Genomic DNA, 20,222 nt, shown 5'->3' with positions numbered 1-20,222 from the left:
TGGTTTAGGCACCCATTTTCTATTAATGATATCAGTTTCTATCTTATGGTAAAAAAAAACAAATTCACCAGGTATTATAACTATTAGGCCGTGTTTGTCCCTTAAAAAAAAAGAGAATTTCAATAACTTTTCGTTTCCAAGACTGTAAACTCATAGCTAAAGAATAGAAACAATGAATCATCAGGTTTCTCAATTCTGCTCCTGCGTTTGTACTTGAACTTAAATAGAAAAGTTTACTGCAGACCCTATTACAATTAAGCAGTATGACAAACGAAAGAAAAGAAAACGATTAGAAGCAGCAAGTAACTTAGGACCCAAGCAACTGCTGCAAGCAGAGAGCAATTTCAAAATAATCCTACCCACTGCAAAGTTCAGCCAAGAATGGGGAAGATTCGAGTGATATGCTCTAACGGGATACCATCTGCAGTATTTTTCTTGAGTTGGGGATGGTTAAACTCATTGCTGGGTAGGACAATGAATTGGCCCTTACCATGCCCTTGCTCAATCTTCCAGCCACAGTTGGTCATCTGTTGTTCAAGGAATTTGTCCAAGGACAGACCTTCAATGTTGATTGCCTGTTACATAAGGATGATAAAATCAGAAGTTTCACATTGATAATATATCTACTAATGTAAATGCATTCTCTGATTAAATAAACAGGACACAGGTCCCATTTGAGGTTGAGAAGCCAAAAAAGCAATTTTTAGATAAAACACTACTTTAGATATATATATATATATATATATATATATTTTCTTTTTGGAGAGAGAAATGGGGGTATGAAGATCCGACCCTAGATCTACTCAACGAGTGATATGTTTTTAGCCACCGGACCAAGCCAAGCAAGGCAAATGTTTAGTTATTTTGGAGCTTTTATGACTAAAACACTTTAAATTTTAATTTAAAGCAATTTTTAGCACCTACTGACATAGCTAAGGAGTTACATTATAACCAGCAATACCAAACAGACTCATACTGCATCACGATCCTACTTGACCAAAGTCAAACCATAGGACATAATCAATGAAAGGTAAAAATATTTCAATCCATAATAACTATGAAAATATTAGACAATCATTTACCAAATCCTATGAACCTATGATATTTTTTTTTGTTGGCACACAAATTTCTAAATGAAACCAACTCATTTTCAGCAAATCTTAACAAGACACTGCTTTCTGCCAGCATCGTGATTGGTAAAGCTAACATATCAGAAAGGAAACACCACAAACATGTGAAGTTGAAGCATACCTCAGCCAGCACAGACCGGGGAACTTTTTGATAAGTCAAAGAAAGCAGATGAATAGCATACGATTGGATAGCTTGCTCAAAACCTGCATTGTCCACTCGTAAGCCAGAGCCATATTACATATATGCCCAAAAAAACAAGGACACACAGGACGATGTCAATTATAGCAGCTGTATAATTGCAAGCGTGAAAATGACAGCAAGTTAAGTCAAACTCCTCCTTGATACACTATATCATGCCCTAATCAACAACTGTAGTGCATAGTCTATCCTGGATCAATATCAAGTAGAATTGAAGAAATCATACCAACCAAATGAATGATCCAATATGCCCGCTATTGCTGTTTTTATGTGCCCAAGTTATTCCATTGTACATATGATTAAGCCCCCATGCCCACATAATTATAAAAATTCTTGAAATCTTGTCAAATTTCCCTTAAGATTTCATATTCTGTAATCCATATAAATACAATAATAATTCTCTAAAAAAAATAATCCTTGAACATGATATATACAATTGGACAAGAGAAAGCATGAAGATGTATCCAGCAAGTGTAGCAGCAGCTATCGCAGTTCGCCTTTTACCTGGCACGGCTTCAACTATGTTGCGACTCTTAGCTGCTTCATCCCAGAACTGGCGAAACCTTCCAGTCTGCAAATGAAGAAGTAGGTACTTATAAGTTTCTATTTCCAAAATAATACTAGTCAAGTAACCCAAGCAGAGACAAACCTCCAAATAATGTGAGAGAACCATCAATGTCTTGAACTTTTCCTCCATTTGCTGACAGACAAAAAAGGCAAATGCGTATCAGGTATGTTAACAATATTCACAAAGGAATCATCAGAACTCTTAACACCAGCTCTAAACTGGAAAACTTTTCAGATGAAAGCAAGGTAAACCCAAAATTATTTCCTCTTTTCCATCTCTCCCCAGCCCTCGACCAACCACACGTGCACATTTGCATTAACCATATCATAAATTAAATAAACTACAGTAATACTAGATAAAGAGTGATTAATATTGGATGTCTAAATGCATGCATATGAATGTGCTAATTGTAAGGACAAAAACAGAATGATACCACTCGCTCAGGAATCAAAAATAGACATAGGCTAAAATCTGGAGCTGGCATTGCCATCAGTGCCTGGTAAAAAGAAAAGAAGCCAAAACAAAGATTAGAAAGATATTATGCCTAGTGAACTGCAAAAGCATATAAAGGCATTTTATGCAAAGGCTTAACCATACCTTAACCAAAATGCGAGCAACAATTTGGGTGCTCATTCTTTCTGGTTCAAACTGAAATAAGAAACATAAGGGCATGCTAATAAGTGAGGCATCTATAAGTCTAACTGAAAATAAATGAACCAATAACACCATAGAAATAAGGAAAAGACACAGATGAAGTGAACCATGTAGAAAAACTAAACCTGATAGAGGCGAAGCAGGCATAGATTTGCATCCAGACTGTATTTTTGCGATGAAATCTGGTAAAAAAATTTTTTTTTTAATCTTGGTATTTCTTATAAACAGGTATATCACAATAACAACAAACACATCAATGGATTCAGCAAGCTTCAAGCCAAATGCTAACCTCTTCAATTATCAAAATTATGGAAATTTAGGGTTTTGCTTTTCTTTTTCTATTTTATGTCCCAATTTTCTATAGTTTATTATATTCTTTTGGTACTCTCCTATACCTCTAATTCATAGAGGTCATGCCATCTTTTAGTGTAGAATTTATATGGCAAAATGCATACTTGCACACATATATTTTAGCAATTTTAGCTATCGGAAACCTCAACTTTAATCGTGACCTAATAAACACTTAAACTTTAAAAAATATTACTTTTAAATGCCTAAACTTAAAAAAAAATATATTATTTTAAACACAAATTTTAAAAAATATCTACATTTAAACACAACCTTAAAACTAAAGATTTGAAAAATTACTTTTAAACAACTTTAAAATCATGAATTTAACTATGAATTTGAAACATTACTTTTAAATACAACTTTAAAACCATGAATTTGGCAAAATTGTGTTATTTTTTAAAAATTTAGGTGCTTATCATATCATGATTTGATTACGATTAAAGTGTTTGATAGGCAAAAGTACTAAAGTACATGTGTGCAAGTATGTATAAGTATGTATTAGCCGAATTTAGATAGTCATAATTTACCAAAAGATGTACAAATTCACATGACATTATAGGTTGTGATTTCATATGGTGTTTTTTCATCTATTTCAATTTCTATTTATATTTCTGAATTTTTCATTGTGTATTTTATTCTTTGGGTGCTCTCTTACACCTCTAATTCACTGAGGTTGTGCCACCATTTAGTTTATATGCTTGCAATTTTACCAAATCAGAAAGCTCACTGAATAAGCAAGCACAACTTTGTAAATTGGAAAGAACAATGTATTACAATAATAATAGAAAAAAAAAAACTACTTAATTCTTGTGATTTTTGTAATTTAAAATATTCATAGCTTGATGCGTAAGTAGAAAATTGCATTACATTGCTTTAGAGCTACCAGATATAGGAAATTACTTTAAAAGCTCACAAACACTCCCAAGCATAACGTAATAATAAAACATCATAACTTTTGATTTTCCTCCTTTTCTCAGCGTCCAACCGACCAACAGAAAGCAACCCAAACACCAATTACCAAACCCATATCCGATTTTTATCAAACTGAAACGGCATGAAGCAGTCACGATCAATAATTAAACCAACTTGACAGAGATTGAGAGAGAAACCTGCTCGTTAACGTAGTTTTCCAGATCTGGAAGTATGTCTGGATTGTAGGGATTGACGGCTACAAGCTGTTCGACGGTGAAGGAGACTTGCTGTTGCTGCGGGTTTTGAGTCTCTCTCTCCCTTCCCATTTTGCCTTTTTTTCCCCCTTTCTATGCTTTAAGATGATTTTGAGTTATGGGTTTTCGCTGATACTATTCCTTCAATATACACTCCTCGATCCCACTTCCCAAGCCTCGATCTTTGTCTCCGCTCGCCGGAGAGAAAGCTAGAAGGGCTACAGCTTCACTCTGCTATCACAGTCTCGCAGAGGTTTACAAGGCAAAGGCGTTAAGTTTGGAACGTTCGAAAAGACATATATGCCCTTTTTCACTCTTGGGAAAATATAGCATAGGGTGATAAATAATTTAATGAATTGTTATTAATTCAATAAAAAAAAGTGTTATTAATTTAATGCAAAGCAATTTTACATGTTAAAAAAAAGTGTTCTAGTTTTTTTATTATTTTTTCACATATATTAAAATATATATATATATATTGAATTTTATTAAATATTAAAAAATCTTTTAAAAGATTTATTAAAAATAAGATAAAATTAAATAAAATTATAATAATTAATTTATATATTATTATAATTTAAAAAAATGAATAAACTATGAAATGGAAAAGTAATTTGATATATTTTTTATTATATTAATTTATAAAAAATTATATTTTATATATTTTGAAATATCAATTTTATTAATTTAATATATTTTAATTATGTTAACTAATTCTAGTTTGACTAAAATTAGATTTTAGTATTTATAAAAAAATTAAATTTTAGTAAAAATATGATTTTAATTTATTAAATTTGAACTTAATTAAAATTTATTTAGTTTGATTAATAAAAAAAAATCAACTTTCAAATATTTTTAAGAATTTAAAGATTAATAGTAGTAGTATATTAAAAAAAATGTATTTAAACTACTATTTAAAAATTAAAATTTTAGGTTGTTTCAAAAAAAAAAAATTAAAATTTTAGGGGTAGTGGCCCTTGCCGTCTCCTTTCAGGTTTGTTAATAGTTATATGATAATCAATAAGGTTTATTGAGAGATATTAAAATTAAAAGAGACGAAGATAATCCCTTAATTAGTTGTATAATGAAGAAATGACACTCATCAACCAGGATGATTTTACTTCATTTCTGTTGCCAAAGTAACCACAAGGCATTGAAGGAATTTCTTACACTACAATACAAGGCATTGCACAGAATGCAGCTTTGTCTGACAAAATTCTCATCTATCAATAAAAAAGAATGGAGCCTAAAGTTGAGTTTTAGCTACAAATGTAAAAAATTTGATATCAAATTCCAGCCCATCCATGTCCTCTTATCACATGGATTTACAAAGTTCAGCTCAAACATCTCCTTGCTAAAATGTTCACTAGTTTCGCAAAAGCCGACAAGCTTAGCAACAATTTCAGCACTCTCTTCTATGTGTTTCATGTTAAGAGGGTCTGTCCATAATTTGTTTACCAGTTGTAGCCTCCTTTGTTTTCCCACTGGTGGGATTTCCCATTTTGCATAAAGCATTTCTCTTTCCTCTGCTGTTAGCTTTGAGCTCACCCTCTTCGCTAGATACTCCCTTTCTTGTTTAAGAGCTCTGATGCTGTATTCGACATCAAATAAGAAACACAACGATTATAATTAATACTAATTCTATTGACACATTTAACTGACGTGGACCAATTCTGAAGACAGGATTAAGAAAGAAATATGTATCTTAAGACTTGACAATTGACATACCTTGATGACACTGAGCCTGCAGGTTCATCACCTAACAGTGCGGGGCTTGCATTGCCAAGTTCGGATAAATGCTGCTCCAGCCATGACAACCGTCTAAGCTCAACTTCCATATATATCTGATCAGAAGGATCTCCTTTAAATAACAGAAAAAATTGTGTTCTGTGTATAATTGAAACATGGCATAAATGCCATAACATCACAATTTGCTTTCTTTGATCCTCAAAGAGCAAGTGCCAGGCCATGGGGGACTGTTCAGTAGCATCTGCCTCAACGGTTGCAGCCTCATTTGCCTCTAGCTCCAAAACCTGATCAAGATATGGGAATGTTACGTGATTCAAGAATATCACTGATTCAATATGCTTCTACAATGACAATAGATCAGAAAATAAGAATTTTGATGATGCACAGCATGAACCTATTATTTTAGTTCTCATTTGTGAGCTAAGATTATACAAACTATGCTCAAAGTGGCAGTATTTTATCTATCTGACTGCAGCATATCCAACCCAATCATTTGTCAGAGAAAAAGACAAGAATGATAAAACTCTGCTCTTAGAAATACACTCATTAACTTATCAATGAAAGTACAAATTCCATAGCTCATTGACCAACCTCGATGCTTGAGGTCAAATCACCAATTACTTGGGGATGAGAAGTGTAAACCAAGAGAAAAAAAAGATTTTGTAAATTTTAAGGCAAATAAATACTCACCTGGCAAACCAAAAGCTGCTTTTGGTATTGTAGCTTTGCCACCCTTTCTTTTAACTCTGTAACATAATTTCTGATGCTCTGAATATTCTCTTCAGCAGCATTCTTGAACATTCTCTGCATTTTCTTCACATTAACTGAATTTGACCGCAAGGTTGGAGTCCCCTCTCTTGATGAGGTACAGCTACCACTTTTATCACTCTTTAAGGGAGTAACCTCAGATGGCCTAGGCAATGTATTGCCAGTAGATAATATATTACTACTCTCAGGAACTCTGTTCTCAATCTCATTGTTCACCACTCCTCGAGAAGAGGTCAGAGGTGAGCACGGAGACCTTATGATATTTTGCATGTTTGAACTGTTGCTCAATGCAAAAGGAAAGCTTTTCTTCTTCTTCAATTGGGACTTGAAATCTGGAGTCTCCTCATTACTTGGAAAAGAGGAAACTAGCATATCTATAGATTTCTGAACATTGTCAAGCTTCCTTTCTAGAGATGCAATGGTGTTTTCTTGAGAGTTTAATCGAGTGATCTCTTCCTTCAGATTGGCCTTGTCTCCAATCACAATCTCTTCAGGAACAGAGTTAACAACTTGCATATCCTTGATTTCAGACAGCATCTTTGCTATGGTTTCTGTTGTTGCCTGACTTCCCAATCTGTGAGAAGAAACCTCCTTATGAAGTACTTCAAGCGCTCGATTAGCTTCCTCACCTAGTTTCCTCTGCAGCTGCTCAAGCTTACGTATTTCATGAACAAGCATGGATGGATCTGTAGAAGTGATCGACTGCCTAATCATTGCCTGTCTTCCAGCTATATTTCTTTGTCTTGTTTCTGGAGTGTGTTCCCCTTTGCATGGTTCATCCTGAACAGGAAAAGAAAGACACCTGACTACTTGGCTAGAAGGCCCACACTGGTTGCTTTGTACCTGAAAAAGTCATGGCTTAGAGATGAGCATTAGAACTGTTAAAGAGTAAAGGAAAAAGTATTTGCGATGTTACCTTCTGCTCCTTGTGTGTTTTCCTTTCCAGTTCAAGCTGGGATTGTGCAATGTCTCTCTGCCTTTTCAGCTCTTTCATTTCCCTCTCCATCTGCAATTCAGAAAGTCATTGACAGATAAAAACCATATGAAGATGCAAAAGTAGATTACACATGCCTGGCCTTTTTTTTACCTCTCCGATTGCTGGTTAGATAATGATAATTGATGATAAAGCTATTATACCAAGCAAAGCATCAAAAGGAACTGATGTTTCCATCAAAGAAAGAACTAGCATATGCTTTGTGCGTGTTTCCTAAGTGTTTCTTAGGTAAAGTGGTGAAGCCAAAATTACTTGGCAACAAAGACACTCTACTCTGTTCAAGAAATTTAAGTTTCTAGGAGAATCTCCCTGAAACATCTGATCAACTAGTAACTCAATTCTTAAGATCGATTAAATTTTTAAAAAGCTAACTGCTTAAGGAGAAGTATAATTTACTTGAGAATTTTTCAAAAACATGCACAAACCTGCTCAATTTTCAAATTCTTTTCCATTAGCAATGTTTTTAAACAAGCAGCAGAAGGCTCTGGACTTCGTAGCTCAGCTTCAAGTCTGGCCACTTCTTTCTGCAAATGCTTAACTAAATTCTTGTCTGAAACAACCTGAAACAGGCAAATTATTTTAACATCAAAACAACTTCCATAAATAATATAGTAAATAAGTCTGATATGTTATTGCATGATAATACAAAGAATTCCAAAAAATTTGCTTATGCTTAAAAAACTTGCTAATAAAATATTACTTTAAAGATCACTAGACCTCAGTTAACAAATGAAAACAGTAGCTGGCTGTAGTTACACAAACAACTAAAAGCCAAATTCAAGTCATGGCAATGCTGCCAATGTCCATCCATCCATCCATCCACTGTATCTAAAAAGAGGTTTTTTTTTTACCTAAAGCAAATGGTAATGAATTAAAACAGCATACCATGTTTACTTGAGCATTGTTGGTAACCTCCTTTGCATTGGTTGCAAATGAAAGGGTATTCCTAGTTTGCTCCACATGACTTAAAGCTGGACTCATGGTGCATATAATTGCAGTTCGAGCATTACCACCAAGAGAATGCTGCAATATCCGTGTGAGTTTTGAGTCCCTGTATGGTATGTGACCACTCCTCTTTCCACCACTGCAAACACAATACAAATAGGGCAAGACCAAAAACACAATTCACCTAAGTTTTCACCAACTCAAAGTGCACAGTAACAGAAAATTGCTCCTAGTATCTCTAATAAGAAACGAAGCTATTTCACAAAAGGTTTAGTAAGTTTACAGTAAGTTTCTTTCAAACTACGTAAAAAATTAGACTCTGACAAAAAAAAAAGGAGCAATAGAGAAAATATTTAAGATAAGCTTTGGAAATGTAACCAGAATCATGGTATAAAGTATTTGAAGCCTTGATGTATCTATAATGTCTAATTCCACACTCTTGAGCCAACTTACCTGAGCTTTCTAATCACTGTTGTGAGCGTCAACAAGCTGCGGTTAATGTGACTGCCTTCCTTCAATCTTGTACCATCTGCATTTGTTTGAGAGACACGTTCACTTCCAGCAAGGTCCACAAGATTCTGTTCAGTTCAAGTTCCTCGGTGAATAAATCATACTTTCGAAATCTTGGTTACAGAGGAAGTATTTAACATACCAAGCTTGCTAAAAAGGACTTCAAGCGTCCTGAATTTTCGCGGAGAGTGCTCTCAATGGTCTACAATTCACAAAGTAATCCATGCAGCATAAATTGTTAGTGTTTTGAACATTTGCCTAGAAAAGTAACAAAAAATTACAGAGGAAAAGGAATGGAGGGGCCCATGTCTGTAACCCATGAAACCAAAGGAAAAAAATGTGAGAGGTAAAGCTAATTATAATACTTGAAATAAATAACAGGGTAATTTTTAAAAGAAATAGTTGAACACAATGAGACCTGGAAATTCTAAAATGCAAGAAGAGTAAGAAATAAAAAAGATGCAGCAATGTATATAGCCAATGATAGAATTGACTGATAGGCAACGGTGTGAAGAAATGATCATTTTCAACTTGATTATGGCACTAAAACTATTAATTAAGCTCACCAGACGTATTATCTGATGTGATCTTGAGCTTTTATCATTCAAAGCAGTTTCTCCTACTTGCCTTTGAGCTGCATAGGGAAGCATAATAAAGGATTATATTATTAGCATGCATAGCAGGTTTTCCAAGTTCTCATAAAAGTTAAATGAGACCAAAGATAAATGGAGAAAAGACTAAATTGGTAAGTCACTTTATGGGACTGGACTTAATAAAGACAATTTACATGTGCGAGTATCTGCATCCTTTTAAACTGATGAGAATCATATAATCTCTGCTTTGCAACACAGCATGATTTGGCCATACTTACCCAAGCAGGACACTGTGATTATTGCTAGAGGAATTAATGCACCCTCGCTAATGAGATATAACAGATATAAATAGTAAAAATTACCTTCACAAATTCCAATCAAGTGCCTTAAATGTTGGCTATCCTTAACAATTTCTTCAACTAGCTTTTCCACAATGGTTCCTTTCTGTTTTCCCAAAAGGGGGAAAAAGTTAGCAACGAATAACAAAAAACTACCTCTCGAGAGTTTTCTTAAAGATGAGAAGTATTATATACATACCTCAGGATCATCCAAAAGCCGAAGGGTACCAGATTCACGATTCAAAAGGTCTATAACCGTTTCATTATATATCTCCAAGGCTGATATTTTCATGATAAACTCCCTCTCTTGTGTCTGTTAGATAGAAGGAACAAATATAAACTCAAAAATTTCTCATATCCTAATTATTAATGCAATGCACAATGATGCGTCCAAAATAATAGAAGTGGTAACAAGTCCCACTGAATATTTTATGCTAGTCTTCCACAATACTCCTTAAAAAACAAAACTAAAGAATACAGTATAAAGCATACATTTTTTATGTGCTCATAAATGTCCTTGACAGCACTTTCTGTGATTCCTCTCATGGTATACGTCTTACCACTACTAGTTTGCCCATATGCAAAGATTGTTGCTGCAATAAGTTAAATGCACAAATCAGAATTCCTTAGAAGAATTTCACACAATCTTAGATTCCTAGCTAAATTTGGCACTACCATTAATTCCCATGAGAGCAGACAGAGCAACATTCTTAGCCCCTTCTTCGTAAACCCTTTGAGATGAGCAAGTAGGATCAAAAACTTTATCTGTAACCAACAGTTATAAATACAAGGGAAAGAAAATCAGAGGCAAACTTAAAAAAAGGAAAAACAAAAATCATAATATCTTACATGGACATCTATACTTTCTTAGAAGATAAAACTCTCACTATTACTAAACAAAGTTGCACAAACTTTGGCTCAAACTAGTAGCAAATAATAGAAGCACAAGCACAAGAAACCAGAAAGTCATGTTCAATATACCAAAAGTGTACGGTGTTGATGGCTTCTCATGATTTGGATTCTTGAAGACTATGGTATGATCATCTGGGCAATCCCAAGCGATAAGATCATATAATGCTTGTTCTCTCCGGCTCAACGGCCTAATCCGAACTGTAACTAAAATCTTCTCCTCACGAACCCTTGAGCCACCTGGAGTTGAGGAAGGAGTCCTCTGTATCTTAGATGCAGGCGTGGCCGGGGTCCCAACCATTGCTCTTCAGTACCGATTCCCTTGCATCCAGATTCTGAACATTTTATAAGTTAAAACTAAACATGGGGATCCTTGAATGGGTAATTAACCCTGATTGATTAGGGAAACGTTACATACAATTTCAGTTAACGATGGTTCAAATTTTCAGAATTCAAATTCAAAAAATAGCAAGAACTGCAACCGAAAAAAAGAAACCTTATTCCTTGGAAAAATGTCACGTCGAACTAGAAGAACTCAAGAAGTGTAAACTACAAGATTTATTTCCATTTTTAGACGATATTTAAGAATCCAACAAGAAATCAGTTGAAACAGAAGGAACTCAAAGAAGCAACTTACAGTGAAGTTGAAGTCTTCAAGAACAGATAGAGCAGCGAGAGTTCTTGAACCGCGGCTGGAAACTCAAGAATAAGGTGGCGGTGGCAATGAAATAGCAACTTGAAGCAAAGAATAGTATTGAACAACTAAGAGTAGCGAGAGATTCTCAGTGGAGATAGAACGAGAGAGATGGAGAGAGATGTAACGGCTACTTCTGTTGCGTTCTTAAATTTTGTTTTCAGTACAGCGAGCGCACCTTAAAGAATAAAATAATTTTGAATCGAGAGTCTCATCGGCTGGGGGACTGGAGGTGGGGATGGCCACCGCGGGCGTCGCCATCATTATGTATGTACACGTGTACGCATTTGCTTACTTCGAACTTGTTTGACATCAAAAAAATGTTTTTTTTAGAAAAAAAAATTATTTTAAATACTATTAAAAAAATAGTTTGAGAAAACTTATTTTATTAGTATAATATTTTTATAATTAAATTATCTTTAAATAATTTTAAATAATATTTTAGTTATAATTAAAAGTTAATTATTAATCTGCTCATTATGTTTTCTTTTTTAAATAATTTTATCTATATATGTAAAGTAATTAACGTGGCCATTATAAATTATCTTAAAATTATAAGTTAGAAATTCAAATCTTAAGTTTTAAAATAAATGAATTTTTTTTTAAAACAGATGATCGAGTATTTAGTAAAATTAAGGATAAACTATTTTTTGCCAAATTTTGACGTGGATTTACAAATTTACCCAATTTTCTTTTTTTAAACAATTTTAGCTAAATTAAAAAAATTTATTATAATTTTGGCTTAAGGTTTAAATGCAATTTAAAAATGGCAATGAGTCAGATTAAATATTAATTAAAAATGTGTGGCCCCTCTGAAGAAAATCATCGCTCAATATTAATTAACTATCATAACTTATTTAATTTTATTTTATTTTTAAAAAAAATTTAAAATATTTTTTAATATTTAATAAAATTTAATGACTTGTATAATTCGAAGATCAATAAAAAAAATACTATGTTTTAATGTGGGTAAAAAAATAAATTAAATAAAAATTATGGGATAGTGAGAGTATAAAGTCTCTCCTTCTCTAGCGTTTAGTATTCTCTATCACCACCTCTTCCGATGTTGCATGGTCTTTATTTTGTTGGGTGCCTCTCCCTACTGGCTTTGGCCATGATTGTCTTAGTTGTGTGGTTCTCCTCTGCTTCTTTTCAGTTTGTCAGATATGGCTTTGGTTTTGGTGAAGTAATCTCTCTCTGCCATCGTTCGACAATGATAGTCGGTGCTAGATAGATGAGTGGCATGTTCATTTAAGGCGTCAAGTATGGAGTGTTGGGTCAAGTTGTTGTTTGGGCTAGGGTTTGTGTTTCTTTGGAATCTTTTTCTTAGCCTTGTGCTCTAGATCTTTTTCCTTTTAATGTATTTGTAGGGTAGGCCTGTTTTTTGTACTATCTGGATTGATGGCCTTTTAATGAATGCTAATTTCACTTTAAGAAAAAAAATTTGGCTCCTACTAAAATGGCTTGATAAAAGAGTTATTTTCTCTCTTCTCCCTTCTTTGAACTCAATCTCGTCCTACTATCGCACAGTTGGTTCCTCTACCCTCTTTGGGCACAAGGGATTCTTCTCCCGACTACTCAGAGAGTAAGTTTTCTTCCCACCTCCGAGTGATCTTTTTCCTTTTTGTTCTTGCTTTTAAATTTCATCTTTGGTTTCTTTTGTTTGGAGTTGCACAAATCCAGTGTTTTAAAGTCTGTATTTTTCCCTTTGTTATACTTTTGATAAGTGGTTTGTGAATTGTGCGGGACACGTATAAGAAAAAAATATCGTATCCGCGTAAATTAGAAATTAAATATTAAAATGAATTATAATCTAATTATTATTCAAATTCTTGAATCTATTGACTATAAATGTTAGATTAAATAAAAATAATTAAAATGAGAACTAAATTACTCATACTAAGCAAAAATATAAAGACAATTAATATTAAATAATTTTAATTAATTCATTTGATTAATAATTTAAATTTAGTTACTTAAAATTAGAATAAATAATTCTAAAATAATTGATCCTCTCCCCGAATAAAATCATATTAATTAAATAATATATATTGCATATTTTCCAATAATCTAGCAACATTTAATTAGCTTTACAAACTCAATTATTATTCTTTAAGGCTCCATTGGTCATTTTTCATCTATAGTCCGATTAATATTAATGTGATGTTGAATTCTCAATTTGATCCTAAAATATTTCTCTCAAAATTAATTTAGAGATAAAATAATTCAAGTATCTACAAAATACTTAAAGTATTAAAGACAAGAATTGAACTACCAATTGAAATACAATACAACTTATACTTATTTTTAGTTATTAAACAATTCAAAATATTATTGTAAAAATATTACTTATTTATTATATTTTATTCTTTTTATTTTAATTATTCAATCACTATTCACAAAGATTGAAAAGAGTGGTTAAAGGTTTAATTAATAATAAATTAAAAACAAAAAAATATCTATATATATATATATTTTTAATGCAATTACTGCTAAGTAAATTTAACAAATTTATTCTAATATTGGCGAGGTAGTCTAAAAATCATGTTCATAAATGAATATTCATTGGATACACAAGAAAAAAACTATGCAATTCATTTATGAATACTTACTTAAAAACAATAATTAATCACAAAAGATATCTACAGCTAATAAAAGTCATTTTAATTGGCGAACAAGGTGAAAATAATTATGTACATGCCAGGAAGATGAAATGAAAACAACAATAAAGAAAAATAAAAGCAAAAAAGAACAAAATGAACAGAAAAAACATACTAAAAAATAAGAATAAAAGGACAAAGAAACTCTTGTCAGCGGTGCAATACTCTATCTAGTCCTTTAGCACATAATTACATAAACTGGCAGATACCTAAATCTATGCGGTCATCGTCAGCCACAAGCTGAAATCCATGTGTTGCTGCATTAAAACCAAAATGTTCTATGATGGCAATAATAAGCCTTCTACCTCACATCTATTCTCCATACTCCATAAGGGGATGGTCACAAATTACACAAATGATAAAGATGAAATCTTGAGCATGGAGTGGTTAAGGGGTTTGATGGCGACGCAAAAACAATAGTGGTTAAGGAACTTGGGTCGCGGTTGCCTTTAGAATAGGGGTTAGGGTGGCGATGCGCTAGAGGATGGTGTTGGACGGTGCTGGTCTGTGACCCTCAGGTTGTGGTCGTCAGTCTCTAGAAGTGCAAGATGTAGCTAGTTCAAGCTGGTAGTAGTTCGATGTTTTGTTTGACAAGAGCTTGGCTAGGCACGAGGGAAGAGAAAAGGGAGGAGTGCGGTTTGTATGGGTTGGGAAAGAAAAGAGAAACGGCATCAGGGGGAGAAGATACAGGGGTCTAGGGTAGGAATATAGAAGAAACAAGTAAAATAAGGTTACAGATTAAATATTAAAAATCAGAGATGTGGAATAAAATATAGAAGATCAAAATATAAATGCAAAGTGTACTTTCAAAGAAATACAAACATAAACTTCTAATTATAACTTGCAGAGACAAAATTACAGGGGTTTGAAAGGCTACGGACTAGGAAGGAAATTGAGACCAGGTTTGAAGACAAACAAGGAAATATAAGTGAGAGAAATGAAACTCGTTCTCTCAAAATGGGTGGTAACAAGCGTTCCCCTTTAAGTTCATAGAAGTCTAATTTTACAAAGAAATTTTGAATACATTTAGATTAACACACGGTTATGTCTCGATTATCCGTCTTATGACTTAGATTTGCAAACATATTTTTTAATCATCGGCTTATACTTATTTTCGCAACCATCGTTTCATGTAGTGGAATAAAATATAATATATAAAAAAATATCTTTTTAACCTTATTTATAAAATTTGTGAAATTATAAACATTTTAAAAATTGAGGATGACTCGACCATCTAACTTAAAATTACACATTAATTTATTGCATTTAATAAAATATTTTTTTATTAAATTAGTTTATTATGAGTAATACTTACACATATGTAAACACATAAATCAATTTAAATAATCAACATGTAAAGTAACTTAAATTTAATAATAATAAAAAAAAGAAATCTTTATATAATAATTAAGACAACTTTAATCTTTATATAAAAATCAAATAAAAAAAACTATTTATTTTTTTTTCAATTTTGATCTTTTCTTCAATCTTTTATCTACTTTATTATATTTATAACTATAAAAAAAATAAAATATTATTAAAAATAGTTCTATCTATAATATAATTATTATAAAAATTAACGATTTATCTGTTTCAAGTTGAGATAGTTTACTGTTATAATTTATCTGTATATTAAAAAATTAATAATTTATGATAATAATATTTATTTTTTTAAAATAATAATAATAATTTGTATAATATATCACATAATTTAATATTAATATTATCTTCATAATAAGTGGCACAAGCATTTCATAATGTTATGATTAGAAAGTTTTTATTTTTGATAAGATTTTTTAGAATGTGACCATTATAATCAGTAATATTTTTTTTTACAAAATTAAGGATAAATTCTTCAATTTAAAACTAAACAAAATAAAATAATTAAATAAAAATATAAATTTAATTAATATAAAAAAATTATTCAATATATATATAAAAATTAAAAAAAAATTATAGTTATTTTTTAGTGACAATTATAATCTCTCTTTTTCCTCCACTCTGTATGTTGATTTCCAGAAAATAAGATTTTATAAAATTTCAGTAAAACTGGAAAAAAGCTTAAATTTAGAGGAGAGTATTTCTCCTTTTATATGTTTTCTTTTATCTACTAGTGACGTCATTGGACCACCTGTCCCTATCACGTTGATATGGACGTACAAGGAAATCAAATCACTGCCCCATGCGTAACGGTCTCTGATTCTTCCCGCACACGCATGCAGATGATCCCACAAGTCGAATTGGCTGCATTCTTTCCTGGTTCCGAGCTGAGCCGGAAGATAAGGTTAAGACTAGGTCCAGAGGGAATATGTTCATTGGGCCGAAAGAGCTGGACCGGCCTGACTGAGTAATCTGACTGGAGCCCGGTTTTTGAACTGAGCGGGTTGGACCTGGATCTTGGGGGAGATTTAAGAACCTTCAGATTATGGGCTGTCTTAATGGACCTGACCTTAGACCGGAGCGAGAAAATCCAGCGGTCATCAATACTTAAAAGTCTACATATGAAAATATAATAATTAATAATTTAGTACGAAATACAATCTATTTAATAAAGAAAAAAAATAAATCTATAATTTTATTTTCACTAGCATCATTTTTTAAATCATCAAAATAAAATCTCAACATTATTTGGGGAATTACAATGGTACACTCTTTAATAAGAGTAAATTGAGTAAGCAATATTTTTAATTTTTCATGAATATGAAAATAAGCAGTATTAATTTTTTTAACCACGCTATTGATTATAGTATAAGTCTTTTCGCTATCAAATGAAATTTCAAATATTAATCTTTTCGCTATCAATTGATTATAGTATAAGTCGTTTCGCTATCAATTGAGTAACCACGCTATTCATAAATATTAAAATTACAAGAGTAAATTTTAGCTAAAATTAATTTATTATCATTATTTTAGAAAAAAAATAATTATAAAAATAAATTATGCCGAATTAATATTAGCTAAAATATTAATCTTTCTATTTAGAATTATAATTAATCACAACTTGCCTGCGCTATTAATTTTCTATTTTAAATAATTACAAACCAACATTGAAAATTTTAAAATTATAAATGAATCTTTATAATTTTAAGAAGTTTTAAATCAATATTTAGAAAATTTTAAATTAATATTTAAAAAATATTCTATCACCATGTTTAAATTTTTTTTAACATTTAATTTTATTCTTTATATATTAAATTAAATAGAATATTAAATAAATTTAACATTTATTTTTTTATATTAAATTAAAAATTAAATAAAAATGATAAATAATATAAAAAGAAAAGGACAAAACTGACAATCCTAATTTCTTTTTCTTTTTCATTTGTCATAAAATACTATTTTATTATAAAATTTTAAGATTTATTTCATTCTCATTCCTTTATATAATCAAATCATTAAACTTTAACTTTATTTTAAAAAATTTCATTCTAACCATTTTAGATTTTCTTGTTACTAACTCATGTCTCCATTATCTCTTTCTTTTTAATTTTATATTATTTATATTTAAATTAATTGATAATTACTTATTAGTGAAGTTATTTATTTTTAATAATTTTTTATTTATCAAATTCCATAAATAATTATATGATAACTTTGTTATTAAATTTGATTATTTACATTAACTTCAATTTTTTAAAAGTCGTTCCCGTCAAAATAAAAATTAAAAATTTATATTAGTTATAATTAAAATTTAATTATTCACATTCATTGTATTTTCTTCTTGAACAATATAATTTATATATGTAATTAACGTGTCAATAATAAATTATCTTAAAATTAAAAATTAGAAATTAGAATTGAGTTAAAACAAATTATTAAATATTTTGTAAAAATAAAATTACTTAATATTTTTTATAGTAATAGTTGAATGTTTTATAAATAATGTTAGAATTTCTTTTTGAAATATTTCATTTATTGGCGTGATTAATTGGATTAAATAATTTTTTTTACTTTAATATTAATTAAATCCATTATTTAAAAAATTGATAACTAATTAGTAATATGGAGAAAATTGTATTTTTAATACTCTTTTATCTCATAAATTTTATTTATTTTATTTTTTTATACAAAAAAATAATTTTTTATTCATTTTTTAATTATATTTATTTTAAATATTTTAAATATTAAGAAATATTTTAAATATTAATTTAAATAAATAATAATTATAAAGTTATTTTTTTTAAATTTCTCAGACGTGATAATTCGATCGGTTCGGCTCAAAATTGAATCGAACTGAATAAATCAAAAATTAAAATTTTGATATTTAAAAAATCGAATCAAATCAATTTTAATCAGAAATCGAATCGAATCAATCTGATTTGATTCGATTCGATTTAGTTTGATCGATTTAAATTTTTAATAATTTTTTTATTTTTTACACTTTATTTTTAATATTTTAAAATTTAATTAAAATATTTTAATTTTAATATGAATTAATCTCTCCATCGTATTAAAAATAATATATTATTATCACTAATCGATTTGATTTAATTTTTTTAATTTTTTATAATTAAAATTGAACCGAGCTGAAATAATTAAAACTTTTTAAATTAAAAATTAAACCGAAATAAAATAAATAAAAAATCAAACTGAATTTTAAATTAATTCAATCCCTACCTTAGATCCTCTCCATTTCATCACTCAGCTGTGGATTATTATCCTACCTCCTAGGTGGACTTGTAAAACAATGGAGACAGTGGTGTGAGCACAATTAACCATCTTTTATTGAAAAAATATTAAATCCCATAACTTATTTTTATTTTCCATTTGAAAAAGTCTAAATAAAATTTTAAATATTAAAAAATATTTTAAATATTAATTTAAATAAATAATAATTATAAAGTTATTTTTTTTAAATTTCTCAGACATGATAATTCGGTCAGTTAAATTGAATCGAACTGAATAAATCAAAAATCAAAATTTTAATATTTAAAAAAATCGAATCAAATCAATTTTAGTCAGAAATCGAATCGAATCAATCTGATTTGATTCGATTCGATTTAGTTTGATCGATTTCAATTTTTAATAATTTTTTTATTTTTTATATTTTATTTTTAATATTTTAAAATTTAATTAAAATATTTTAATTTTAATATGAATTAATCTCTCTATATTATTAAAAATAATATATTATTATCACTAATTGATTTGATTCAATTTTTTTAATTTTTTATAATTAAAATTGAACCGAATTAAAATAATTAAAATTTTTTAAATTAAAAATTAAATCGAAACAAAATAAATAAAAAATCAAACTGAATTTTAAATTAATTCAATCCCTACCATAGATCCTCTCCATTTCATCACTCAGCTGTGGATTATTATCCTACCTCCTAGGTGGACTTGTAAAACAATGGAGACAATGGTGTGAGCACAATTAACCATCTTTTATTGAAAAAATATTAAATCCCATAATTTATTTTTATTTTCCATTTGAAAAAGTCTAAATAAAATTTTATAAAATTATATAATTTTAATTTTTTAAAAATAATTAAAATTTTTCATTCTAAATAAAAATTTTATGTTAATTTAATGAAAAGAAAAAAGAAATTTACTATTTAATCTGATATTTGTTTCCTTAATTTTAAAATTTAGATTATTTAATCCTTTATTTTAATTTCATCAAAATCACAAAACATGTTATCTAATCTAAATTCACAGCAAATTTGCAGGATGACATTCATAACGTAATTAAAACACAAAAATTAAATAACTTAATTTTATTTTATTTAAAATAAAATATTTAATATTTAATAAATTTAATATATTTAAAATAATATAATTAAAAAATTAATAAAAAATATTATATTTTTTAATATATATAAAAAAATAAAAATTATGAGATAAAAAAATATATATATATTATGAATACGATTAGGGGTGAGCAATATTCGGTTTAAATCGAAAAAACCGATCGAATCGAACTGATTTAAAATTTTGGTTCGATTTTTTATACATTTTAGTTCGGTTCGGTTTTTAATTTCAAAATTTTCA

At 29.8% G+C, this 20,222-nt stretch overlaps 2 protein-coding genes across 3 annotated transcripts; both read right to left on the bottom strand.

The window, feature by feature from the left end:
• Positions 1 to 96: 96 nt before the first annotated feature.
• Positions 97 to 4,356, bottom strand: LOC110612304 (eukaryotic translation initiation factor 3 subunit K). Of its 2 annotated transcripts, XM_021753055.2 has the most exons (8): positions 4,012 to 4,356; positions 2,677 to 2,733; positions 2,495 to 2,545; positions 2,331 to 2,393; positions 1,979 to 2,029; positions 1,834 to 1,900; positions 1,252 to 1,334; positions 97 to 575 (listed from the first exon to the last, which is right to left on the bottom strand). In XM_021753055.2, exons 1-8 carry the CDS (start codon positions 4,138 to 4,140, stop codon positions 372 to 374), a joined length of 705 nt encoding a protein of 234 aa, XP_021608747.1. In that variant the 5' UTR covers positions 4,141 to 4,356; the 3' UTR covers positions 97 to 371. The 2 variants fall into 2 exon arrangements, with proteins under 2 accessions (XP_021608747.1, XP_043810469.1); XM_043954534.1 differs by lacking the exon at positions 2,677 to 2,733 and having other exon boundaries at positions 4,012 to 4,352.
• An 805-nt stretch (positions 4,357 to 5,161) lies between these two features.
• LOC110610588 (kinesin-like protein NACK2) lies at positions 5,162 to 11,740 on the bottom strand. The gene is made up of 15 exons (XM_021750570.2): positions 11,512 to 11,740; positions 10,947 to 11,209; positions 10,641 to 10,730; positions 10,458 to 10,558; positions 10,165 to 10,278; positions 9,990 to 10,071; positions 9,601 to 9,668; positions 9,177 to 9,236; positions 8,978 to 9,102; positions 8,465 to 8,663; positions 8,005 to 8,139; positions 7,502 to 7,591; positions 6,508 to 7,428; positions 5,797 to 6,101; positions 5,162 to 5,659 (listed from the first exon to the last, which is right to left on the bottom strand). The coding sequence occupies exons 2-15, from the start codon at positions 11,173 to 11,175 to the stop codon at positions 5,332 to 5,334; spliced, it is 2,847 nt and encodes a 948-aa protein (XP_021606262.1). The 5' UTR covers positions 11,176 to 11,209; positions 11,512 to 11,740; the 3' UTR covers positions 5,162 to 5,331.
• Positions 11,741 to 20,222: the final 8,482 nt, after the last annotated feature.

The sequence above is a fragment of the Manihot esculenta genome, chromosome 3 (genome assembly GCF_001659605.2).
Source record: "Manihot esculenta cultivar AM560-2 chromosome 3, M.esculenta_v8, whole genome shotgun sequence".
In the NCBI taxonomy this organism is placed as follows: domain Eukaryota; kingdom Viridiplantae; phylum Streptophyta; class Magnoliopsida; order Malpighiales; family Euphorbiaceae; genus Manihot; species Manihot esculenta.
Note: the sequence above shows the minus strand (reverse complement) of the source record. Positions and strands in the feature narration are given on the sequence as shown.

Bases quoted from the DNA above. Each gene is read 5' to 3' on its own strand.
- LOC110612304 (XM_021753055.2), bottom strand. From the start codon at position 4,140: ATGGGAAGGGAGAGAGAGACTCAAAACCCGCAGCAACAGCAAGTCTCC. The intron at 2,546-2,676 runs GTTTAGTTTTTC...TTCTTATTTCAG, and splicing joins GCCTGCTTCGCCTCTATCAG to TTTGAACCAGAAAGAATGAG. The intron at 1,901-1,978 runs GTTTGTCTCTGC...CTTCATTTGCAG, and splicing joins TTCTCTCACATTATTTGGAG to ACTGGAAGGTTTCGCCAGTT.
- LOC110610588 (XM_021750570.2), bottom strand. From the start codon at position 11,175: ATGGTTGGGACCCCGGCCACGCCTGCATCTAAGATACAGAGGACTCCT. The intron at 10,559-10,640 runs GTAGTGCCAAAT...AACTTATTGCAG, and splicing joins TGCTCTCATGGGAATTAATG to CAACAATCTTTGCATATGGG. The intron at 5,660-5,796 runs GTATGTCAATTG...TGTCGAATACAG, and splicing joins GCAGGCTCAGTGTCATCAAG to CATCAGAGCTCTTAAACAAG.